At 46.9% G+C, this 26,855-nt stretch overlaps 1 protein-coding gene across 4 annotated transcripts in view; it reads right to left on the reverse strand.

The window, feature by feature from the left end:
- Positions 1 to 26,855, reverse strand: part of LOC119970694 (protein WWC2-like) — a 352,064-nt gene that overhangs the window by 240,515 nt on the left and 84,694 nt on the right. For 2 of the 4 annotated variants that reach the window (XM_038805717.1, XM_038805716.1), the window contains exon 1: positions 20,681 to 20,960. The exons of 1 other annotated variant lie outside the window; for it this stretch is intronic. In XM_038805717.1, the coding sequence (XP_038661645.1) occupies positions 20,681 to 20,913 (233 nt within the window). In that variant the 5' untranslated portion in view covers positions 20,914 to 20,960. Of the gene's footprint in view, positions 1 to 20,680; positions 20,961 to 26,855 lie in introns of those variants that run through there. One more of the 4 variants, XM_038805718.1, reaches the window with a different exon arrangement.

Consider the following 26,855-nt stretch of genomic DNA (forward strand, 5'->3'; position numbering starts at 1 on the left):
CCATTGTTTCTAGACTGGCTCTCTGAAAGAACAATATTTGTTCTAGTCTCCTGCACAATATCCATGCCCTTCAGAAAAATGACGTTTCAAATATTCATCCAGCTCCTTTTTCAAAGCGATGTGTATCATCCGTTTATCAAGGTTGCTGGTACTCCCTGGCAGAGTGAGACGGAGGGGAGGCTATGACGAGCCCAAATACTTTAAGTTCAGATAATTTGTAATTAGTCAGGACTCAGCCAAAAATCAACACAATTTACTCAACTTAAAAATTCCAGATTGCCATCTGTTTTGAGACTGGCACCAATGGCTATACTGCATTGGAGGGTATCATTATGGCCAAGATGGCCAAACCTGGACGTCGACGCACCCAATCTTTGACCTTAGCTTCGCCCCTTTGGTATGGCATTCCATGACTTAACTAACTTCTGATTAAAAGAAATCTCCTAACTTCTTCTTGAACTTTATTATTCATGAACTCCAATGTATGCTCTCTAGCACAGTGGTGAGCACAGCTACTCCACAGCGCCAGGGTCCCAGGTTCGATTCCCAGCTTGGATCACTGTTTGTGCAGAGCCTGCTCGTTCTTCCCGTATCTGCGTGGGTTTCCTCCGGGTGCTCCGATTTCCTCCCACAAGTCCCGAAAGACGTGTTTGTTAGGTGATTCGGACATTCTGAATTCTCCCTCAGTGCACCCAAACAGGCGACCGAGTGTGGCAACTAGGGATTTTCACAGTAACTTCATTACAATGTTAATGTAAGCCTAGTTGTGACAATAATAAAGATTATTATATAGCTACTGTCCAAACCAAATCTAGTTGTTTCCTTATTTATCTCAGCAAAACCTGCAATTTGAATACTGGTTTGAATGAAGATAGACCCGTTGGCACATTTGATATAATCCTTCCAGAACGTCATTAGCTGTTTCTTCATTTAACCTGGGGCCTTTAAAAATAATATTAGCCATCATTTGATTCCCTCTGAAAAACAGTTCCTAACTGCTTCACTGCTTTTCTTCTTCAGTTTTGCCAATGTTATTCCAATGGAAGTGCAAATTCAAGTGAGATGGAGTTAAGCTCTGTGTATCTGTTTGGGAACCCATCTAGAATTGATGTACTCCGTTATCTATATGCAGTGACATGGGCGGCACAGTGGCACAGTGGTTAGCACTGCTGCATCATGGCACCGAGGACCTGGGTTCGATCCTGGTCCCGGGTCACTGTCTGTGTGGAGTTTGCACATTCTCCCCGTGTCTGCGTGGGTCTCGGCCCCATGAACGAAAGATGTGCAGGGTAGGTGGATTGGCCACGCTAAATTGCCCCTTAAGTGGAAATTTTTTTTTAAAATCCATGTGCAGTGAGAGTGTCATGACTCATTAAGGTTTCCATTGGTCGGTATTTTAGAAATATTGTAAAAATATTCAAAAGGAGCATGACTTAGCTCACTGGGCTAAATCGCTGGCTTTTAAAGCAGACCAAGCAGGCCAGCAGCACGGTTCGATTCCCGTATCAGCCTCCCCGGACAGGCGCCGGAATGTGGCGACTAGGGGCTTTTCACAGTAACTTCATTGAAGCCTACTCGTGACAATAAGCGAATTTCAATTTAATTTGTTATTGGAATTATCAACTATAGGAATTCTGAATGGCAGTATTCATTGACACCAGAGCCAAGTGGGAACTTGAGAATTTGCATTTTCCTGATTGCATATCACTGTCTCATGGTATCTCAAAGTGCTTTAGAACTAAATAGATTCCTTTCAAAGTGTCGTTAAGGAGGAAACTCAGCAGTTAATTTGCATCCAACCAAGTCCAACAAACAAGCAATTAACAATGCAATAATTCGGGCAGCACGGTGGCACAGTGGTTAGCACTGCTGCCTCACAGCACTGAGGTCTTGGGTTCGATCCCGGCCCGGGTCACTGTCTGTGTGGAGTTTGTACATTCTCCCTGTGTCAGTGTGGGTCTCACACACCCCCCCCCCCCCCAACTGAAAGATGTGCAGGTGACATGGAATGGCCATACTAAATTGACTCTTAATTGGAAAAAAAATGATTGGGTACTCTAAATTTATAATTTTTTAAAAATGCAATAATCAGCTCCAGGCGTTGATGGATGAATTCTATGATTCTATTAGGAAAGGTTTCGAGGTATATGGGCCAAATGCAGGCAAATGGGGTTAACTTAAATAAACTTTTTGGTTGGCATGGACCAGTTTGGGCCAAAGGGCCTGTCCCCATGCTATAGATTCTATGAATGTTAGCCACAATGCCTATTCGAATAGTGCCATGGGAACTCAAATAAAAACCTGCATCTTTGATATTCCTCTTTCTGCGCTGCACTGAAGTATTGTATCAGCCTAGCTTATGTGTTCAAGTCTTACAGTGAGGCCAAGAAACATGTGACTCATGAACAAGAGTGCCAACTAAGCTGACACTTGAGCTGAAAAGCCTTAGGTGAGAGAGGGTTAACTGAAATGGTGTTCCAGCTCCATAAGTATTCATGCTGCGTTTTTGATCAGAATAATAATAATCGCTTATTGTCACAAGTAGGCTTCAATGAAGTTACTGTGAAAAGCCCCTAGTCACCACATTCCGGCGCCTGTTCAGGGACGACGGTACGGGCGTGTTCACACTCTGCCTGTTACCATGGTGAATTCATGGTGCGTTTGTGACTACGGCTTTCTCTTCCTTTTCATCTTCTTTAACCTTGCCACTGCCTTCAACATTGTCAACCATACTATCCTCTTCCAGTATCTCACCTCTATAGTCCACCTTCATGGCAGTGCTATCTGTTAGTCTCACTGCCAGGCATCACACCCATTGTCACGATATTGCTCTCAATAGCTTCTTCCCCTATGTCGACACAATCTCTTTTTTTGGACATCAACTCTTCCCATTCATGATCTGAATTCTACCCCTTTGTGATATGAAGATAAAAAAACAAGAGCAGGATTGCTCACAGCAACTTGAGCCTGCTCCGCCATTCAAGAAGATCATGGCTTATCTGATCTGGGCCTCAACTTCTCTTTCCTGCCTATTCTGCATAACCCACCATAGTTCAAGAATCTGTCTGTCTCAGCCTCAAATGACTCAGTTTCCACAGCCCACTGGAGTAAACAATTCCAAAGATTCACACCCCGTTGAGAGAGTATATTCCTCCTCATCGCCACCTTATATTCTGAAACTGTGCCCCTGAATGCTAGATGCCCCCAAAAAGAAAACACCCTTCCAGCATCTACTCCCAACATCCTACATGATTCAAAACCACTTCTCATTCTTCTAAACTACAATGAGTACAGGCCCAACCTGCTCAAGCTCTCTCATGAGATACCCCCTTCTTCCAGGAATCAACCTGGTAAATTTTCTCTGAACTGCCTCCGATGCAAGTACACCTCTCCTTAAATAGGAGTACGCTAGGTACTTAATATAATCCGGAAACATTAAATCAACTTCCACGCGTAAGCAGATATTCAGCTTTTTCCACAGGCCTTAAAGCTGTTGCTACTGTCTCCAATTTCTTACATGACATCTGAACCTAGATGATCCTGAACTTCTTCTGGCTAAATTCCAACCAAACCAACACGAACTCCTTTGCCTCCTGCAAAAATCTATGGAACACCAACATCACCTCAAGCCCAAGTATGTGGATACTTTGTGCGCTGCTCAATCTGAGGCTCAGTTACAACCTGGCCCACATCCAATGTACCACTAAGACCACATTCATTCACGTCAGAAACATAACCACTGCCCCTCCCTCTAATCCTATGTCGAAGAATCTCTAATTCAACCATCTATTACACTGAAACTTGATTTCTCAAACACTCTGCTTGCCAGCCTCCAAAAGCCACAACTCACACAAATCACCATGGCCCACATTCCTTACATCCATTCAGTGTTCACACAGGCATTCCTTGTCATGATCACCTGGCTTGCCCCGCAAATTGACTTTTAGTATAATCAAACTCAACTTTAAATTCCCTGACAACCTCAGTCCAGCCTGTTGCAGCAACTTCTTCCAAATGTAAGTTTTTGTGCAAAGCCTCAGCTTATTCTTACTTCCACACTATTGTTAGCTGGTCAATTGGCCGCCTGGCCCTGCCCTCTGGAATTTCTTCACTGCTTACCAAGGCTCCTAAGACCGCACCTTCCAAACCCACAACTACTACCATCTAGAAAGAACCAGGCAAGCAGATACATGGGAACACCACCACCTGGAAGCCACACACCTTCCTGACTTGGAAATATATCGCTGTTCCTTCACTGTCGCTGGGTCAAAATCTTGGAACTAATAATAATTATTATTATTATTGTCACAGGTGGGCTTACATTAAAACTGCAATGAAGTTACTGTGAAAATCCCCTAGTCGCCACACTCCGGCGCCTGTTCGGGTACACAGGGGGAGAATTCAGAATGTCCAATTCACCGAACAAGCACGTCTTTCGGGACTTGTGGGAGGAAACCGTAGCACCCGGAGGAAACCCACGCAGACACAGGGAGAACGTGCAGACTCCGCACAGACAGTGACTCAAGCCGGGAATCGAACCCGGGACCCTGGCGCTGTGAAGCAATAATGCCAACCACTGTGCTACCGTGCCGCCCAGTGCTCTCACCTGCACCATGTGAACCGCAGCAGTTCAAGCAGCACCACCACCTTCTCAAGGGCAATTCGGGGATGGGCAATAATTAGGGGCTGGTTTAGCAAACAGCTAAATCGCTGGCTTTGAAAGCAGACCAAGGCAGGCCAGCAGCACGGTTCAATTCCTGTACCAGCCTTCCGAACAGGGACCGGAATGTGGTGACTAGGGGCTTTTCACAGTAACTTCATTTGAGGCCTACTTGTGACAATAAGCAATTTTCTTTTCTTTTCTAAATGTTGGCCTAGCCAGCGACACTTAAATCCCATGAATGAATTTAAAAAACACTAAAGCTCTTCCTACTGACTGCGTTTTTATCCTTCCAACTAATTCTTTCTCCTTTCACCCTCCAGGTTGGTGTCTATTGTTGAATAAAATTTAAAAAGGAATGCTTATGGATTGCAAATTTGGTTACGGGTAAATTGCATTTTTATTACAGGTATAGTTGTATTAACTGTAAGTGTAATGTAATGCCCCTTTAGGCAAACCTGCTTGTGAACTAAACCCGAGGCTTAACTGCCTAGTACGGCCCCAGAAATGCAAACAACTCACTCAATTATCTGAAGTAATTCTGTTGTTTAAATAATCAGGGTACTCTATTAAAAAGCTTAAAGGTAAGAGCTGCTTAGAAGCAGTGTGGAATTTTTTGAATTAGCAGCACTTTCAGACTGTGTAGTGCTTATAAAGGAACAACATTCGTCACAACACAGCATTCATTCTTGAATAAGAGAGCCAGCTCAGCTAAACTCATGACCATAGTCTTGTAGACATCAACTAGTTTTTAGAAGTCCACTAGCAAATAGCTCAATCTGTAAACAGGTCCCAGAAAGCTTAATTTACACCGCAGTGGCCCAAACCTCACCCCATGTTCACAGCCACCAAAGGGCTTCATCCCCACTGGGCTTCCATTGGAACTGTAACAGGCATATGGCAAAACACTGCAAGTTAGAATGGGGAAAAAACATCCATAAGTTGAAATGCCCTGCTTAAACTTCATTCTTCCAACAAATCAGCCCATGGCAAATTGAATAACGGCATTAATGGGGAGGTGGTGGTGTAGTAGTATTGTTACTGGACTAGTAATCCTAGACCAGGATAATGCTCGTGGGACTCAGGTTCAAATCCCGTCGCTGCAGTTGGTGAAATTTGATTTCAATAAAAATCTGGAATTAAAAGTGACCATGAAATCATTGTCGATTGTCATAAAAACCCATCTGGTTCACTAATGTCCTTTAGGGAAGGAAATCTGCCATCCTTACCTGGTCTGGCCTACATGTGATTCCTAACCCACAGCAATGTGGTTGACTCTTAACTGCCCCCTCAAGGGCAATCAGGGATGCGCAATAAATCCTGGCCCAGCCAGCAACACTCGAATAAAAAACAATTAGTTCTGTTACAGAGTGGGGGAAAGCACATCTGCATCCAACCACAATCATGTGCACAATGCTCTTAAATTCATGATCTCTCATTCTTTTCAAAATAAATTTAGAGAACCCAATTATTTTTTTTCCAATTAAGGGGCAATTTAGCGTGGCCAATCCACCTAACCTGCACATCTTTGGGTTGTGGGGGTGAAACACATGCAGACACGGGGAGAATGTGCAAACTACACACGGACAGTGACCCAGGGCCAGGATTTGAACCTGGGTCCTCAGCGCTGCAGTCCCAGTGGTAACCACTGCACCACTGTGGCATCCCTATGATCTCTCATATATTAACATATGATGAAGCCTTTAATACTCTCGCTAACTTAGTTGACATTACATTATTAAATCTGGTTGCCCTACCAATGTTTCAGTCTCCGTCTAAGCGGAATAATTACCTATTTAAAAATAGCCTCAGATCGTGTCTTTTTACCTCTACATGCACCCAGAATACATAATAATCTTTATTAGTATCACAAGTAGTCTTACATTAACACTGTAATGAAGTTACTGTAAAAATCCTCTAGTCGACACAATCCGGCGCCTGTTTGGGTACACTGAGGGAGAATTTGGAATGTCCAATTCACCTGACAAGCACATCTTTTGAGACTTGTGGGAGGAAACCAGAGCACCCAGAGAAAACCCACGCAGATACAGGGAGAACGTCTCTCCCCATGTGAACAGGTGCCGGAGTGTGGCGACTAGGGGATTTTCACAGTAACTTCATTGCAGTGCTAATGTGACACTAATAAAGATTATTATAGATTCTATGTGTGTGTAGAGGTAAGGATGGTTCATATGAAAAGGAGTGAATCTCCCACCATTGACATCAACCAGAAATAAAAAGCTACTGTAATCTGGATCACCAAGAGCATCAGAGATCCCCATGGGTCCCACAAGCCACTGTCCAATCTCCATAAACAGCAAGAGACTTTTCTCAAGTCTACTTAGCTGACCTGAACAGGGGACAGCAGCACACAGAGTTCTGGGTCTCCGTGTGAGCCAGCCTGACCTGGAACCCCGTACTTAATATAAAGCCAAGTGTAAATCCGCACAAAAAAAAAGTTACAATGAGCAAAAATAGTCTCGGCACGCTTCTATTAACCATTAGCATCGCCATGGCGACCAAAAGAAATACTGAATGAGAAAATCGGTGACAGGACGCAATCTTATTCACACAGCTCCAAGTATTTAGAATCACTGGAACATGGAGGTGTGTCACTAACTGCTGCCAGTGGCAAAACAAGACTGTTGACATTGCAAGCTTCATACCAGTTTCCTAGCAATGGCTATCTAACATTGGAATTGAACTTGTACTATAAAGAGGACTGAAAACAACATCATTTCCCTTCGCTTGCTTTAAAACCAAACAAATGATGCAACAATCTGCAGTCAAAATAATAGACAATCATATTAAATCAAAATTAGATCTAACTACAGCAGAATAAAATTAACATGTTTACACTTTAAATTTCAAGTAAACATAAATGAAATAGAATTCTACCACAGCAAACATCTTCTGTTTGCTTCCTTATATGAAAGAGTATTTAACAAGAACACCGGTTTTCATGGAAGACAAAGGGTTTAATCACAAAACATCCCCAAAACATTAATAAAGGTCGTGTAAGCCTACGTATTAAGATCAGAATTTGGTTTATTTTGTCATCCTCTCAGTAAATATATTAGTTGCCCACATCAAACAACTTATTAATTGAACATGACATGACACCATCAGTATAGCAGCTGATCTTGGCTGCAGAAACCTTTCTACACAGATTTTTGAGCACTGCTTCAACAAAGTAATGAAGCCATGGCTCAGTTGGTAGAGTCCAGGCCTTTGAGTTATAAGGTTATATAACTCCAGGACCTGACCACAAAAATCTTGGCTGACACTCCAAGTGCAGTACTAAGGGAGTGCCATCTTTCAGAGGAGATGTTAAACTGAGGCCGTTTCTGCCATCTCCAGCGAATATGAAATAAATTCCACGGCGCCATTTCGAAGAAGATCCAGTGCCTTACCACCAGTGTCCTGGCTAGTTATCCCACGATTCACATCATAAATGCAGATCATCTGGCCATTATCGTATTGCTGTTTATGCAAATTTGCCGTGTACAACATCGAGTAACTTCTGTCCTAGAACAGCGAGTATATCTCAGGAGTGCTCCATTGGCTGTGAGAGATTTGAAAGTCCCTGTGAGGTCTCAAGAGGTGCTCCATAAATATGTCTTTCTTTAATGTGCCTGGAACCTAGGGCACAAAAGGAGGCCATTTGGCCCATCATCCGGGTTCTTTGAAAGAACTATCCATTAACGCCCAGTTCCCCCTGTTTCCCTGCGTGTTTTTCCTTTTTCACACATATACTCAATTCTCTTTTGAAAGTTGTTACTGAACCTGCTTCCGCAACACTTTCTTCCCTCAGATCTTTTGGCAATTGCCTCATGTTTATGGAAACAAACTGACAAATACAATACCATAAAAATATGTGCATTGGCCCAGTGCCAAATCCATCTTTTTCATTGTGACAATGTGAACGGACTGTAGCTGTACAATTCCATTACCTGACGGCTGACCCTGTTTCATTGCCAAATGCATGACAGGTGCAATGCTTCACTATTGTGACTGCTACTCTAGTACGTGTCAACAGCTGGGTAAGAATTCCACAACACAAAGAAAAGTTTAAACCTTTCTTTAAATATCCTGCAGGGAGCACCAACACAATCCAGATGACTAAAGCCTCAATTCACGTTCACAGAACAGTAAGATATGGTATACTCCCACTGATGCTCCGCGTGTTGTTGTCTATGTTTTTTTGTCTTGTCTCTAACTCAGCTCAATTAGAACATAGAACAGTACAGCACAGAACAGGCCCTTCAGCCCTCGATGTTGTGCCGAGCAATGGTCACCCTACTCAAACCCACATATCCACCCTATACCCGTAACCCAACAACCCCCCCTTAACCTTACTTTTTAGGACACTACGGGCAATTTAGCATGGCCAATCCACCTAACCCGCACATCTTTGGACTGTGGGAGGAAACCGGAGCACCCGGAGGAAACCCACGCACACACGGGGAGGACGTGCAGATTCCACACAGAGTGACCCAGCCGGGAATCGAACCTGGGACCCTGGAGCTGTGAAGCATTTATGCTAACCAACATGCTACCGTGCTGCCCACGGTTGTTGCTGAAACTTTCATCCATGCCTTTATTACCGCTTCACTTGACTATTCCATTGCTGTTCTTACTGCCCCCCGCCCTCCACCACCTTGTACCCCCTGTTAAACTTGACCTCATGCTAGTTCACACCAACTCTCATTCTGTCCTCACTGGCTTCCCGGCATAGCTTCCTGCGAGTATTCAATTTCCGATCCTTGTTTTCGAACCCCTCCTTATCGCCAGAATTTCTTCCAACCCCAATACCCTCCAATGTTTCAGAGCTCCTCCAATTCAGGCTTCTTGCACATCCCTGAGCTCCATTCCTCCACCGGTGATGGATATGTTTTCAGCTGCCTGGGCCCTGTCCTAAGCTGTGGAAATTCCTCTCTAAATCTCTCCACCTCTCTTTCTTCCTTTAGAACACGCTGTACGACCCACCTCTTTGACCTGTCCTGAGATCTCCTTACATGGCTTAAATGTCAAGCCTTGTTTGATAACCCTCATGTGAACATTCTTAAGATGTTTCGCTGCATTAAAGACAAGTTTTTGTTGTTGCTGTCATCTTTGGGCTGAGCATATCAGATTCCAGCCACTCTCTGTGATAGGGGGAAATGGAAAGGATTTTGTGTGTCCCACAATGATTTCAGAACAGCAGTGTTCATTTCCAATCAGCTCTCTTAACTGTGAATGCTAGGTTTCAGATTTAGTTATGCAAATACTGGGAGCTCGCTCACCATGGGGCAGGCTGGTGAGGGGGGGGGGGGATGGGGTGGAGAGAGAGAGAGAATTACGTGACTAGTGATGATATCACTAGACTGGTAATCCAGAGATCAACACTAGACAGGATAGATTCTGAAAGAATGTTCCCGATGTTGGGGCAGTCCAGAACTAAGGGCACAGTTTGAGGATAAGGAGTAAACCTTTTAGGACTGAGGTGAGGTGAAATTTCTTCACCCAGAGAGTGGAGAATCTGTGGGATTCGCTACCACAAAAAGTAGTTGAGGTGAAAACATTGTGTAATTTCAAAAAAAGAATTAGATACAGTTCTTGGGGCTAAAGGAATCAAGGGATATGGGGGGGGGGGGGGCTGGATTCTCCGGTTGCTGACGCCAAAATCGTGTTCGGCGATAGGCCAGAGAATCCAAGTTTCTGACCAAATCGGGGGCGGTGCTGCTTTCACGATGCACCACCCCATCCAAAGCGGCGTACTCTAGGAGTCACTGCACCACGCCCCTGATGCTCCACCCCCAACATCCGAGTTCACAACGGAGTGGGTCGCGTGTTGTACCAGCCTGTCGGGAACTCGGCGTGGTGGCTGTCAACTCAGTCAAGCGCCACCACAGTTGGGTGAGGGCCGATCCACAGACAAGGGGGGGGATATTATTCGGGGCTGGGGGCACTGTGGGGAAGATCCGCAGCACGCTTTGCCGGCCAAAGGGGGGCACTATTTTGCTGGCCGGGTCTGTAAGTGGCCTCCGCCATGCAGCATGGTGTGGCAGCTGCAGGCCCGCTGCAGTGCGCATGCGCACCCACGGATCCTACAATTCTGCGGGCGTATCGGCAGCTAGAGCAGGGTGCTCTACGCTGCCGGCATTCCAGCACCCAGCAAAAGGGGGAATCAGTGACCATTTGTTCTGCGTGAAACGCCACCATTCCCATGCCGGCGTGGAGACAAAGGCCCAGAGTCGGAGAATCCAGCCCGGCGTCAGGGTATCGAACTTGATGATCAGCCATGATCACGATGAATGGCAGAACAGGCTCGAAGGGCTGAACGGCCTCTTCCTGCTTATATTTTCTATGTATGTTTCTAATTTCCTAGAAATATGGATTAAAATCCCACCTTGACAGTTGGTTGAATTTAAAGAAAAGTCAAGGAATAAATATGGAATATAAAAGTTTCAGTAATAGTAATCATAAAGCTATCATTTTGTATTGTTAAAAATCCATCTGGTTCACTAATGCTCTTTAGGGAAGGAAATCTGCCGTCGTTACCTGGTCTGGCCTACATGTGACTCCAGATCACAGCAATGTGGTTGACTTGTAAGAGCCCTCTGAAATGGCTGAGCTAGTCATTCAGTTCAAGAGCAATTAGGATGGGCAACATATTTGGCCTGACCAGCATCACCCACATTCCATGAAAGAATAAAGAAAAGAAAATATGCTAATCTACAGTACAGACTAAAACAGAGGCTTAGTGTGGAGTTTGCACATTCTCCCCGTGCCTGTGTGGGTCTCACTCCCACCACCCAAAAAGATGTGTAGGGTAGGTGAATTGGCCACGCTAAATTGACCCTTAATTGGGAAAAAAATAATTGGGTACTCTAAATTTATTTAAAAAAAGAATATATCAGAGCTTTATTAGTACAAGTTGTATTGCTTTTAAGAAGATTCCACTCTCTTTTTAAGATTAAGTTTCCCCTTCCCCAAGCACTGAAATGGATGTGCTCACTCCTACTCTATATGGCTCAGCTCCACACTTTCTGCCACAGTTACTGACTGACCCATCAGCACAAATATCCAATCGAGATTTAAAACCATTTGTGCAGACACAGTGAATCCACGTGAAGGGCCGCAAAGCGAATGTAACCACAACTCAATAAATCAGTCCATCAGATGACTTCCACAACAAGGGGGTAAAAGTAGAGAAACCATCATACGAAGTACAATCGACTGAAAAACCTTCGGAAATGCTGACTCTTAAAAAATGATGACTGTGCTGCGATCAGTCTGTGTGCTGGAGAATCCAACTTGAGAACAAGTCAGACCGAAGCTCTGAAAGGAAAACTCAGCATTTATTCAGCATCTTTCGCAACCTTAAGGTGTTCCAAAATGATTAGCAACCAATAAAGTACTTTTGAAGTGTAGTTACTGTTGCAAGGTAGGAAATGTGACAGCCAACTTGGGCACAGCAAGATCCCATAGCAGTATTACATTAACTAGAAAATCAGTTTTAGTGATAGAGATCAAGAAAACTAACAAATGCACCCCCACACCCCAAACCTCCCCAGCCACCCACTCTTCACAATAGTGCCAAAAAATGGCATCCTCAACAATGCAGAACTCCCTCTGTATTGCACTGCAGTGTTCTCCCGGTTTATTGTGTTCATCCATGATGTGTGGGAGTTGCTGGCTAGGTCAGCAATTATTCCCCCATCCTGACGTTGGTAGTGGGGAAAATGCTAAAGTCCATTATAAAAGATTTAACACCAAAGAACTTGGAAAGCAGTGGCAGGATCGGACATGATTTACGAAAGGGAAATCATGCTTAATAAATGTACTGGAATTGCTCTTGAGTATGTGGTGGCAAGCTGTGACCATAATATGATAGATGAAGTGTGAAGTAGATGATTCTGAGGCTACGATCCTGAATCTTAATAAAGCTATATGATGGTATGAGGCCCGAGTTGGCTATGATGGATTGGGGAACGCTACTTAAGGGATGATAGTGGATAGGCAATGGCAACCATTCAAAGAGCACATGGGTGAACAACAACAATTGTCAATTCCTGTCTGACGCCAAAGTAAAATGGGAAAGGCGGCCAAACCATGGCTTATGAGGGAAATTAAGAGACTGTATTAGATACAAGGAAGAGGCATAAAAATGGGCCAGAAAAAAACCCGGCAGATCTGAGAATTGGGAGCAGTTTGGAATTCAGCAAAGGAGGACAGTAGGATTGATTAAGAAGGGAAAACAAAGTACGGGAATAAGGCTTTTCACAGTAACTTCACTGAAACCTACTCGTGACAATAAGCGATTTTCATTTCATTTCATTTCATTGTGGGGAACATAAAAATTGACTGTAAAAGTTTCTATAGGTATGTGAGGAGAAAAAGATTGGTCAAGACAAATGTAAGACCCTTACAAGTCAGAAACAAGGGAATTCATAATGGGCAACAAAGAAATGGCTGACCAGCTAAGTACTTCCTTTGGTTCTGTCTTGGACATAAATAATTTACCATAAATCTTGAGGAACACAGGATTTAGTGAGAGGGGGGCATTGAAGGAAATCAGTATTAGTAGGGAAATGGTGTTTGGAAATTGATGGAATTGAAGGTAGATAAATCCCCTGGGCCTGATAATCTACATCCCAGAGTACTTAAGGATGTGGCTCCAGAAATAGTGAATCATCTTCCAAGATTCTATAGACTCTGGAACAGTTCCTACAGATTGGAGGGTAGCTAATGTAATCCCACTATTTACTAATAATAATCACTTATTGTCACAAGTAGGCTTCAATGAAGTTACTGTTAAAAGCTCCTAGTCACCACATTCCGGCACCTGTTCGGTGAGGCTAGTATGGGAATTGAACCCATGCTGCTGGCCTTGTTCTGTATTACAAGCCAGCTATTTAGCCCTCTGTGCTAAACCAGCCCCTATTTAAAAAGGGAGGTAGAGAGAAAACAGGGAATTATAGACCAGTCAGCCTGACATTGGGAGTGGGGAAAATGCAAAAGTCCATTATAAAAGATTTAATAGCAAAGAACTTGGAAAACAGTGGCAGTATCGGATAGGATTTACGAAAGGGAAATCATGCTTAATAAATCTACTGGAATTCTTTGAGGATGTAACTTGTTGAGTTGACAAAGGCAGCCAGTGGATGAGGTTTATTTGGACTTTCAGAAGGCTACTGACCAGGTCCCACATAAGCGATTAATGTACATAATTAAAGCGCATGGGATTAGGGTACTGAATTAAGATGGATAGAAAACTGGTTGGCAGACAGGAATCAAAGAGCAGGAATAAATGGGTATTTTTCCAAATTGCATTCAGCGACTCGTAGGATACCGCAGGGATCAATGCTAGGACCCCAGCTATTCACAATATATTAATGATTTAGATAATTAGGGCAGCACGGTAGCACAAGTGGCTAGCACTGTGGCTTCACGGAGTCATGGTCCCAGGTTCGATTCCCAGCTGGGTCATTGTCTGTGCGGAGCCTGCACGTTCTCCCTGTGTCAGCGTGGGTTTCCTCCGGGTGCTCCGGTTTCCTCCCACAGTCCAAAGACGTGCAGGTTAGGTGGACTGGCCATGCTAAATTGCCCTTAGTATCCAAAAGGATAGGAGGGATTATTGGGTTACGGGAATAGGGTGGAAGTGAGGGCTTAGGTGGGAGTGCTGACTCAATGGGCCGAATGGCCTCCTTCTGCACTGTGTGTTCTATGTTCTATAAGAGAACTAAATGTAATATCTTCAAATTTGCAGATGATATAGAGCTGGGTGGGAGTGTGAGCTCTGAGGAAGATGGAAAGATCCTTCAGTGTGATTTGGATGAGTTCAGTAAGAGAGCAAATGCATGGAAGGTGCAGTATACTGTGGATAAATGTGAGGTTATAGCAAAAACAGGAAGGCAGATTATTATATAGAGTGAATGAGGCAAATATGCAACGAGACCTGGGTGTCCTCGTACACCAGTCATTGAAGATAAGCATGCAGATACAGTAGGTGGTAATGAAGGCAAATGGTATGTTGGCTTTCGTATGAGAGGATTTGAGTGTAGGAGCAGAGATTTCTTTCCGTAATTAAATAGGACATTGGTAAGACCACACCTGGAATACTGTGTGCAGTTTTGATCTCCTTATCTGAGGAAGAATGTAGAGGGAGTGCAGCAAAGGTTCATCAAACTGATTCCTGGGTGGTGGGACAGATGTATGAGAAGAGATTGAGTCGGTTAGCATTATATTTCTTGGAGTTCAGAAGACTGAAGGCGGATCTCATAGAAACCTATAAAATGCTAACAGGATTAGACAGGGTAGATGCAGGAAGGATATTCCCAATGGCTGGAGAGTCCAGAACCAGGGGTCACAAGATAAGGATACAGGGTTGGCCATTCCGGAATGAGATGAGGAGAAACTTCTTCACCTCAAGGGTGGTGAGCCGTGAAATTTGCTCCCACAGATAGCAGTTAAGGCCAAACATTGTATGTTTTCAGAAAAGAGTGAGTTGTAGCTCTTGCGGTTAAAGGGATCGGAGGATATGGTGGGAAAGTGGGATCAGGTTACTGAGTTGGATGATCAGCCATGATCATAATGAATGGTGGAGCAGCACAGCATGGTGGCGCAGTGGGTTAGCCTTGCTGCCTCACGGCGTCGAGGTCCTCGGTTCGATCCCGGCTCTGGGTCACTGTCCATGTGGAGTTTGCACATTCACCCCGTGCTTACATGGGTTTCGCCCCCACAACCCAAAGATGTGCAGGGTTGGTGAACTGGCCACGCTAAATTGCCCCTTAATTGGAAAAAATTAATTGGGTGCTCTAAATTTATAATTTTTTAAAAAATGAATGGTGGAGCAGGCGCGATGGGCTGAATAGAACATAGAACAGTACAGCACAGAACAGGCCCTTCGGCCCTCAATGTTGTGCCGAGCCATGATCACCCTACTCAACCCACGTATCCACCCTATACCCGTAACCCAACAACCCCCCCCTTAACCTTACTTTTATTAGGACACTACGGGCAATTTAGCATGGCCAATCCACCTAACCCGCACATCTTTGGACTGTGGGAGGAAACCGGAGCACCCGGAGGAAACCCACGCACACAGGGGGAGGACGTGCAGACTCCACACAGACAGTGACCCAGCCGGGAATCGAACCTGAGACCCTGGAGCTGTGAAGCATTTATGCTAACCACCATGCTACCCTGCTGCCCCCTAAGGGCCTCCTCCTGTTCCTATTTACAATTTTTCTTAAACCACTGCAATCTGTGTGATGTAGGTACACCCACAGTGCTGTTTGGGAGGGAGATCCTGAGTTTTGACCTGGTGACAGTGAAGGAACGGCGATATACTTCCAAATCCGGATTGTGAGTGGCTTGGAGGAAATCTTACAGCTTGCGGTATTCCCATATATCTCCTGCCTTTGTCCTTCTAGATGGTCGTGGTTGTTGGTTTGTAAGCTACTGGCTAAGGAATCTTGGGGAGTTCCTGCAGTGCATCTTGTGGACGATACTCACTACATGGGCAGCACGGTAGCACAGTTGGTAAAACTGTTGCTTGACACCTCCAGGGTCCCAGGTTCGATTCCTGGCTTGGGTCACTGTCTGTGTGGAGTTTGCACGTTCTCCTTGTGTCTGCGTGGGTTTCCTCCGGGTGCTCCGGTTTCCTCCCACAAGTCCTGAAAGATGTGCTGTTGGATAATTCTCCCTCTGTGTACCCGAACAGGCGCCAGAATATAGGCCTGGATTCTTCCCTACCTGGCGGGGTGGGAGGTCCCGGCGTGTTGGAGTGGTGTGAACCACTCCGGCGTCAGGCCGCCCCATTGAGGGGCTGGGCCCACGCCGGAGTGGTTCCCACTCCGCCAGCTGGCATGAACGGCCTTTGGCGCCACGACAGCCGGGGCTGAAAGAACTTCGCCGGCCGCCGTAAGTCCACGCATGCGCCGGAGCGTCAGCGGCTGCTGACGTCATACCAGCGCATGCGTAGGGGAGGGGGGTCTCTTCCGCCTCCTCCATGGTGAAAACCATGACGAAGGCGGATGAAAAAGAGGGCCCCCACGGCACAGTCCCGCCCGCCGATCGGTGGGCCTCGACCGCGGGCCAGGCCACCGTGGGGGCAACCCCCGGTCAGATTGCCCCGCGACCCCCCCCCCCCACCCCTCAACCCCCCCCCGGACCCCCGGCGTCCATTCGCGCCGCCAATCCCGCCGGTCAGGTAGGTGGTTTAATCCACGCCGGCGGGAGAGGCCTGTCAGCAGCGGGACTTCGGCCCATCGCGGGCTGGAAAATGGCCGCGGGGGGCCTGCCGACCGGCGTGGCGCAATTCCCGCCCCCGCCGAATCTCGGGGGTGGAGAATTCGGGACACGGCGGGGATGGGATTCTCCGACCCGGCCGGGGGGGGGGTCGGAGAATCCCGCCCATGGTGACTGGGGGCTTTTCACAGTAACTTCATTGCAGTGTTAATGTAAACCTACTTGAGACAATAAAGATTATTTTTATTACATGTGAGCCACTGTGCATCGGTAATGGAGAGGGTGAATATTTGTGGATGGGGTGACAAGTAAGCGAGCTGTTTTGTCCTGAATGGTGTCAAGCTTCTTGAGTGTTGTTGGAGCTGCACTCATCGAGGCAAGTGATATACTCCAACACACTCCTGATTTGTGCCATGTAGATTATGGGCAGACTTTGGGGAATGAGGAAGGGAGTTGCTATGGGCAGGATTGCTAACCTCTATGTGTTCAAGTCAATGGAACTGGGGTTTGAACCCCAGAATTTTCTCCCCGGGTCAGTGTCTCGACTGACCCCATAATTATTTACCTGCTCCTTCTGACCATGACTGGAATAATCCATTCTGCTTCATTTTTTAAAAAATCATTCCCTTTTTGAATACAATGTTGAGGCACTTGCATCAGACAGACAGAAGTCGGCCTGGGTGTCAATTCTGACACCGGGGATGCCACACATCCCAGCAGCAATGAATGAGATTTGAAATTTTCAGAGTGTGCAGCACGGTTATACTAAGAGGCACTGGGAAGCCCAGGGTGGGAGCAGGAAGAGGCTGCTCGCCTTCCTCCCATTTAATGGCAATTCGGGAGATGCCCATCTCTGCATTCCAGTGAGAGACTTAAAGTAGCAATTGACAGGAGCAGCAACACAGCCCGAGAGTTGAGAACGTCTTCAGGCGTGGAAAAGAAGAATTCGCAGCATCATACATGCCCATCGACAAATAGCAGTATCAATATGAACAGAAATCAGCAATAGAGTGCTTGGTACATTTTATACAATTCAAAAACAGAGGTTGTGTCACTGAAATAAAACTCCAATCCAATTCATCTGAGATTCACATCTCGTGACCCGCTTGCATCAACGCTGTGAAGTTTTCCCAATGAAACTTGGCCGGAATTTAGTGTGTGAATTTTATCCTCTCACAGTCATGGGTGGATCAGCTGGGGGGGGCAGAATTAACGTCTCCCTCGTGGAGAAGTTAATTCTCCAGCTCCAAAAGTCCACCTCCCCATACCCACTACACAGCAACATCTTCCCCGGAGGCCCAGCTCGAGGGGGAGAGGGAGAGGGAGGGGGGAGGGAGAGAGTGAGGGTGGGGAATGGAGGAGAGGGGGGGATGAAGGATGGGGAGAATAGGGAGCGGAAGGTGGGGGGATTGAGAGGAGTGGGAGAGGAGGGAGTGGAAATGGGGTGGAAATGATGGGGAGTGGAGGGAATCGAGAGAGGAGAGGGAGGGGTAAAGGGTTGTGGAGGGAGAGGAAGAGAAATGAGGGAGGGGAAGAGGAATGAGGGAGGAAGAGAATGAGGAATGAGGAAGGGCGTGGTAGAGGAATGAGGGTGGGCTGGGTAGAGGAATGAGGGCGGGCTGGGAAGAGGAATGAGGGAGGGACGGGAAGAGGAATGGGGAGGGAGGGAAGAGGAATGAAGGAGGGGAAGAGGAATGAGGGAGGGACGGGAAGAGGAATGAGGGAGGAACAGGAAGAGGAATGGGGGAGGGGAACAGGAATGAGGGACGGAAAGAGGAACGAGGGAGGGGAAGAGTAATGGGAAGAGGAATGAGGGAGGGAGGGGAACAGGAATAAGGAAAGGTGGGGAATAGGAATGAGGGAGGGAGTGGAATAGGAATGAGGGAGGGAGTGGAATAGGAATGAGGGAAGGAGGGGAAGAGGAGGGAGGGAGAAGGGGAAGAGGAGGGAGGGAGGAAGGGAAAGAGGGGGGAGGGAGGAAGGGGAAGAGGAGGGAGGGAGGAAGGGGAAGAGGAGGGAGGGAGGAAGGGGAAGAGGAGGGAGGGAGGAAGGGGAAGAGGAGGGAGGGAGGAAGGGGAAGAGGAGGGAGGGAGGAAGGGGAAGAGGAGGGAGGGAGGAAGGGGAAGTGGAGGGAGGGAGGAAGGGGAAGAGGAGGGAGGGAGGAAGGGGAAGAGGAGGGAGGGAGGAAGGGGAAGAGGAGGGAGGGAGGAAGGGGAAGAGGAGGGAGGGAGGAAGGGGAAGAGGAGGGAGGGAGGAAGGGGAAGAGGAGGGAGGGAGGAAGGGGAAGAGGAGGGAGGGAGGAAGGGGAAGAGGAGGGAGGGAGGAAGGGGAAGAGGAGGGAGGGAGGAAGGGGAAGAGGAGGGAGGGAGGAAGGGGAAGTGGAGGGAGGGAGGAAGGGGAAGTGGAGGGAGGGAGGAAGGGGAAGTGGAGGGAGGGAGGAAGGGGAAGTGGAGGGAGGGAGGAAGGGGAAGTGGAGGGAGGGAGGAAGGGGAAGTGGAGGGAGGGAGGAAGGGGAAGTGGAGGGAGGGAGGAAGGGGAAGTGGAGGGAGGGAGGAAGGGGAAGTGGAGGGAGGGAGGAAGGGGAAGTGGAGGGAGGGAGGAAGGGGAAGTGGAGGGAGGGAGGAAGGGGAAGTGGAGGGAGGGAGGAAGGGGAAGTGGAGGGAGGGAGGAAGGGGAAGTGGAGGGAGGGAGGAAGGGGAAGTGGAGGGAGGGAGGAAGGGGAAGTGGAGGGAGGGAGGAAGGGGAAGAGGAGGGAGGAAGGGGAAGAGGAGGGAGGGAGGAAGGGGAAGAGGAGGGAGGGAGGAAGGAGAAGAATGAGGGAGGAGGAGGTCATGGAGGGATGAGGGAGAAGCGAAAGGGTAGAGTGTAAAAAGGATGAGGGAGCTGGAGAAGGGTATGGGAGGGAGAGGATGGGCTGGGGAGAATAAAAGTGGGTGGAGTGGGGATCGATGTGACCTAAAGCTCCCTATTGGAGGCGGCTGCCGTTTATTCTGACTCAGTTCAAAGCGAGCAACTCAATCCAGATAACTGGCAGAAAAGTCGTGGGGAAAAGATGTTAGAATCCGCTACGTACAGTGCAGGGCTATCTACATAATAATATTCTTGATGAATGCCCCTTCCCCTCAAGAACAATCACCTTTGACACTAAACTCATGTCAGTTTTCACTCGGACTTGTGTTTAGCGCGCCCTGTGAGGAGCTCTGAACCTGCTCCTCCTCGGCCATGGGCAACAGGAACCCCCTTCTTCACAACATCCTCACACAGCGAGAGTTTCAAATCGCTCGTCCCCCTTTGCAAACTTTATCCTCTTGTTTTTAAAAGTTGTGGAAATTGTTGCAAACTCTCCCAATCGTTGCAGTCAAAACGACTATCCGAGTCACTTAAGTCACTTCAATTAAAGCTACCTGGGCGAAAAAGTTCTTTGAAAAGGTGTGGGGAGGGGGTTGGTTACACATATATAAAACAAATATCATAGATTCATTTCAACAAATACATATACTCAAGTTAAAAAAAATCTGGGCTTCTGTCGTCTGGGGAGTTGTGTTGGTGGGAGAAAAATCTGGTATGTGTGTTGCCCCCCCCCCCCAACATGTTGAGGGGAGTCAAATCACTGAGGGAACTATTTGAATCAAAGGGGTTTGGGTGGGTTTTGAAACACTTCCCATCCTCACCCAGACTGTGCTGGCTGGAGTCCAGTGCAAACTGCCCGCAGAGTCAGTCACAATCCCCCGGCCAGTGTCTGGCGGCTGTTAACCTTAAGTTGCAAACTGCCCTCCTTCCTACCTGTCTCGGGGATCGATCCAGCTCGTTTGCTTGGTGTTGTGATCAATATAAAAGACTTTACCGTCGTAATCTCTCGCCTCTTCCCAACCATCCGGCAAAGGGAGCTCTCCATTGCCCTTCCTATGCATGTTGTAATACTGTAAGAGCCTCCATAAATCCGGGGAGGAGGAGGAGGAGGGGGGATTAAAGGGATGGGGGGGATTTTTTTTTAAAAGGAGCCGCTCTGCGATCATTCACATCCTTAGAACGATCTGGTCCTCCATCTTAACTCCATCCAGGAATCTCCCACACACAAGAAAAAATCCTCTTGGCTGTCGGCTGGATTAGCATACATTTCATTGCATACAAATTCCTCCCCTCAAGATCTCATCAAATATTAATACGGCCGGCGCACAGCCGCCAAATCCAACTTCCTCCCAACAAACAAGATGTGTGATTGTGCTCAACCTTCGCCCGGTTTTTGTTTTTTCAAACCTTGGAGAAAACTATTTCTTTTTTTTTTGGTGCGGGGGGGGGGGGGGGGTTGGAGGTCTTTGAGTTATCTGGTTGAAAGGAGGGAATGCCAGCACATGCATTTCAGTCACCATTCCACTCCTCCCCCCCCCCCCCCCCCCCCCACACACACACACACACAACCTTTACTGGTCTGAGGCAATTCTTAAATTGTATCGTTTTGCAGATCAGTATATCCATTACTAATGGATTTTCCCCCTTTTACCTTTTCCACCCAGCATGTGGCAAGGCTGAGGTCAGAGTCTAGCAGAAGTCAGAGACAGTCCAGGCCAAAACAGCCCCAGACTTCTCTGACCTGGATTTTTTTTTAACATTTGGCAATGTATGGGATATGTATGGGAAGGCAATAGGCTCTTTAATAAAAGGATAAGGAGGTTGGGGAGGGAGGAAGAGTTAGTGATATTGATAACATCCACAATTAGAAAACAGGACTTCAGTCAGGGTAAGTAAGTGGAAACTTCAGTCAGGGAAAGTAAGTGGGGCTGGTTTAGCACAGGGCTAAATCGCTGGCTTTGAAAGCTAGACCAAGGCAGGCCAGCAGCACAGTTCAATTACCGTACCAGCCTCTCCGAACAGGCGCCGGAATGTGGAGACTAGGGGCTTTTCACAGTAACTTCATTTGAAGCCTACTTGTGACAATAAGTGATTATTTCATTTCAACGCTTCAGATAAAAGCAAATCGCTACGGATGCTGGAATCTGAAAGAAAAGCAGAAAATGCTGGACAATCTCAGCAGTTTTGACAGCATTTGTGAAGAGAGAGAAGGGAGCTAAAGTTTCGAGTCTGGCTAACTCAAATTTAAACAGTTGGGTTTCAGGTTCTGCTCATTTGTGCTAGTTATATTCGTGGAATGCTCTGGGAAACCGGGTTCAATTCCACCATGGTAGATGGTGAATTTTGAATTCAATAAAAATTTGGAATTAGAAGTCTAAACGATAACCGTTAAACAATTGTCGATTGTCACAAAAAACCCATCTGGTTCATTAATGCCCTTGAGGGAAGGAAATTTGTCATCCTTACCTGGTCTGGCCTACATATGACTCCAGATCAATAATAATAATCTTTATCAATGTCACAAGTAGGCTTACATTAACACTGAATTTACTGTGAAAATACCTTGTCGCCACACTACAGCGCCTGTTCGGGTACGCTGAGGGGAAATTCAGAATGCCCAATTCACCTAACAAGTACATCTTTTGATGACTTGCGAAGAAACAGTGCTAACCATTGTACTACCATGATCCACAGCTATAGGAGCAGCATGGTAGCACAGTGGTTTGCACTGTTGCTTCATAGCTCCAGGGTGCCAGGTTCGATTCCCAGCTTGGGTCACTATCTGTGGAGAGTCTGCACGTTCTCCCCGTTCTGCGTGGGTTTCCTCCGGGTGCTCCGGTTCCTTCCCAAAGTCCCAAAAGATGTGCTTGCTAGGCAAATTGGACATTCTGAATTGTCCCTCAGTGTACCCGAATAGGCGCCGTAGTATGGCGACTAGGGGATTGTCGCAGTAACCTCATTGCAGTGTTAATGTAAGCCTGCTTGTGACACTAATAAAGATTATTTGGTGGAGGGCTTGAATGTCGTGCAAGTGGACTGATGGCAAAGTTACCTTGTAACTGGCTGTAAGGAAAGATAAGAGACTCCTGCCTGGTGTGACTCTACCTGAAATTGAGCCGTGGCACATCCAATGTGTCATAGAATCATAGAATTTACAGTGTAGAAAGAAGCCATTTGGCCAATTGAGTCTGCACCGGCCCTTGGAAAGAGCACCCTACTTAAGCCCATGCCTCCATCCTATCCCAGTAACCCCACCTAACCTTTTGTACACTAAGAGGCAATTTAGCATGGCCAATTCACCTAACCTCCACGTCTTTGGACTGTGTGAGGAAACCGGAGCATCCGGAGGAAACCCACACAGACAACGGGAAGAAAGTGCACAATCCGCACAAAGGGTCACCCAAGGCCGGAATCGAACCTGGGTGGTTGACTCTTGAATGTCCTCAGGGATGGGCAATAAATGCTTGCCCAGCCAGGACGCCCACATCCCATGAACGAATAATAATTTTAAAATTCTGATGGAATCAGCTAAGCCAGGTTGGGGAATTTTACAGTTGCACCCCCAAACCATCCACCTTCATGTTTCACACAACCTTTTGCACTGATTCAAGGTTACATTTGTGAAAATCAGGCCCTGTTCACCTCACCTCCAGGTCATTGTCAACTTCTTCACTGAGAAATTGTGCCTTGCACTTAAAACCCCAGAAAACTAACATCCTCTTTGATGGAACCATCAATTCACGAGACACGTGCTTTAAGATATGAACAGTGGTTTTAAACTACTTACTACAGAGCCAGCCTGTTACCCGTTGGACTCTCGATGAACTGCAGGCTGGCTCTGGACACGGTTATTTATACAGCAGTCTTGGGGGAGGAGTCATGGGCGGAGCCAAGGATGGAGCCCCGTACAAACTCCTGAGCATTCCCAGAGCTACTCCCTCTAGTGGTCGGATAACGCTACTGCGCTTATAATGGCATTGATAAATACAGTGTGAATTACTAAGTTACATTCACCACACTCTTTCAACCAGCTTCTGCTGCATAATATCCGCTGCAACCGCCCCCCCCCCCCCCCCCACCTGCCTCCCTCCACCTCGCCCCCCCTGCACCGGTTCCCCCCCCCCCCCCCCCCCCCCCCACCAAGCACCCCCCCCCCCCAGCCCCCACCCCCACCCCACCTCCAATGCTCCTCCTGTGATTTAGATAAATGTGAGATCCCATCGCTTCTCAGCCTTTTGGCTAAGGTGAACGTGAGGTCAGGTGTAATGCCTGGATCTGGTGTGTCTCTCTTGAGAGGACCATGAATTGGATTCAATTTGAATTGGTTTTTGGAACAGGCAAAGAGCTGGATTAGTGCTGTGCCCCTGTCCACACTCTGAGCTCTGGCTTTGTAACTCTAATAAAGTAATGAAAAAAAAAGGTGAGATCCTCCAAATCGGACAGCAGAAAAGGCAGTCCAACAGCAGCGTATTCTCCCAAGGCAACAAGTCCTGCATAAGAGATTAGTTTGTAACATTTAAGCGCAGGGATTAGGGCAATGTATTGAGATAGATAGAAAATTGGCTTGGCAGACAGGAAACAAAGAGTAGGAATTAACGGGTCTTTTTCAAATTAGTAGGCAGTGACTAGTGGGGCACCACAGGGATCGGTGCTGGGACCCCAACTATTCACAATATATATTAATAATTTAGATGAGGGGACAAAATGTAATGAATGTGGGATTAGGCTACTGATTTGGATGATCAGCCATGATCATAACGAATGGCAGAGCTGGCTTGAAGGGCTAAATGGGATCCTCCTGTTCCTATTTTCTATGTTTTAATGCACAATATGAAGGCACTAATCAATCAAAACCAGTTCCAATGTGTAGGACATGGCGTTCGTATGTCCAACACCAGACTCCCACTGAGCCACTTGGAACTCGGGTGCAGCAGGATATGGCCAGTGGGATGGTGGAAATGCTTCAGAGTTGCTCTCAAAGCATCCCTGAAGTTGTCAAAGATCCACGCCGACTCCACGGAATCCGTGGCCCATGATTAACCAAAATGGAGAAAGTTCATTCTGGAAGGCACTGAACACATCAAGGGACTTTCTTGGGAGCATGAATGAGCAAAGCCCAGGCATCAGAGGGATTGCGCAAACCGCCAAACCCATTGTAGTGATATTATGGTTGTGTTGTAATTCACTGACTGACCAATAGGAGTCTCATTGGTATCTCAGTGAATGTTGGATTCAGGTGACCTCAGACTAACTATGGAGCTGGGAGAGAGATAGTGGTTTATGCACGTTCATATTGTTATTCATCTGTTATTTTGTATATATTTGACCCACAGGTAATGTTTCTAAATCAATTATAGCTTTATCTACAAATGTTCTTGTAATTTAAAAAAAATTAATTTACAGGAACAGCATCGTGGCGCAGTGGTTAGCACAGCTGCCTTACAACACCGAGGTCCCAGGTTCAATCCCAGCTCTGGGTCACTGACTGTGTGGTGTTTATACATTCTCCCCGTGTCTGCGTGGGTTTCGCCCCCCATAACCCAAGATGTGCAGGGTAGGTTGATTGGCTACACTAAATTGCCCCTTAATTGGAAAAAATGAATTGGGTACTCAATTTTTTTTAAAAAATTAATTTACAGGATGTGGGCGTCGCTGGTTAGGCCAGCATTTATTGGCCATACCGAGTTGCCCTTCAGAAGGTGGTGATGAGTTGCCTTCTTGAACAGCTGAAGCCCCTGAGGTGTAGGCATAGGTACACCCACTGTGCTGTTAGTGAGGGAGTTCCAGGATGTTGCCCCAGTGACAGTGAAGGAGCGACAATATATTTCCAAATCAGGATGGTGAGTGACTTGGAGAGGAACCTTAAGGTGGTGGGGTTCCCAGATATTTGCTGCTCTTGTCCTTCTAGATGGGTTTGGAAGGTATTGTCTAAATAACCTTGATGAGTTACTGCAGTGCATCTTGTAGATGGTACACATGGATGACACTGTTCGTCGGTGGTGGAGGATTTGAATGTTTGTGGAAGAGGAGCGATCAAGCGGATTGCTTTTTCCTATATAGTGTTGAGCTTCTTGAGTGTTGTCGGTGCTGCACCCATCCAGGCAAGTGGAGAGTATTCCATTACACTCCTGACTTGTGCCTTGTAGATGGTGGATAGATCTTGGGGGGTCAGGAGATGAGTTACTCACCATAGGATTCCTAGCTTTTGACCTGGCCTGCTAGCCACAGTATTAATGTGGCTAGTCCAGCTCAGTTTCTGATCAATGGTAACCCCAGGATGTTGATTGTGGGGGATTCAGCGATGGTAATGCCATTGAATGTGAAGGGGTGGTGGTGAGATCCTCTCTTGTCGGAGATGGTCATTGCATGGAAATTGTGTGGCGCAAATGGAACTTGCCACTTGTCAGCCCAAGCATAGATATTGTCCAGGCCTTGCTGCATTTGGACATGGATTGCTTCATTGTCTGAGGAGTCGCGAATGGTGCTGAACATTGTGCAGTCATCCGCAAACATCCCCACTTCTGATCTTAGGATGGAAGGGAGGTCATTGATGAAGCAGCTGAAGATGGTTGGGCCTAGGACACAACCCTGAGGAACTCCACAGGCCATTTGACAAGAACATTACACACATCATCTACCTAACTGTCCAAGAATGTGGCAGAGTCTGCAGAACATGCATTGGACTGGACAGCGTTCTCAGAACACACTAAGATGGAATAAAGTCGTCCTCAATCCCGAGGGACTATCTAAGAAGATTTTTAGTGATTTTGAATCAGGTTACTCAGGTAGAGGACTGGACACCCTTACTATAAATGCTTATTTTTGGCTGGTTTAGCACAGTGGGCTAAATAACTGGCGTGTAAAGCAGACCAAGGCCAGCAGCGCGGGCTCAATTCCCGTACCAGCCTCCCTGAACAGGCGCCGGAATGTGGCAACTAGGGGCTTTTCACAGTAACTTAATTTGAAGCCTACTTGTGACAATAAGTGATTTTCATATGAGGGCAGCACAGTGGTGCAAGTGGTTATCACGGTTGCCTTACAGCGTCCCAGGTTCGAGCTCGGCTTTGGGTCACTGTCCGTGTGGAGTTTGCACATTCTCCCTGTGTTT

Source organism: Scyliorhinus canicula, chromosome 8 (genome assembly GCF_902713615.1).
Source record: "Scyliorhinus canicula chromosome 8, sScyCan1.1, whole genome shotgun sequence".
Taxonomy (NCBI): domain Eukaryota; kingdom Metazoa; phylum Chordata; class Chondrichthyes; order Carcharhiniformes; family Scyliorhinidae; genus Scyliorhinus; species Scyliorhinus canicula.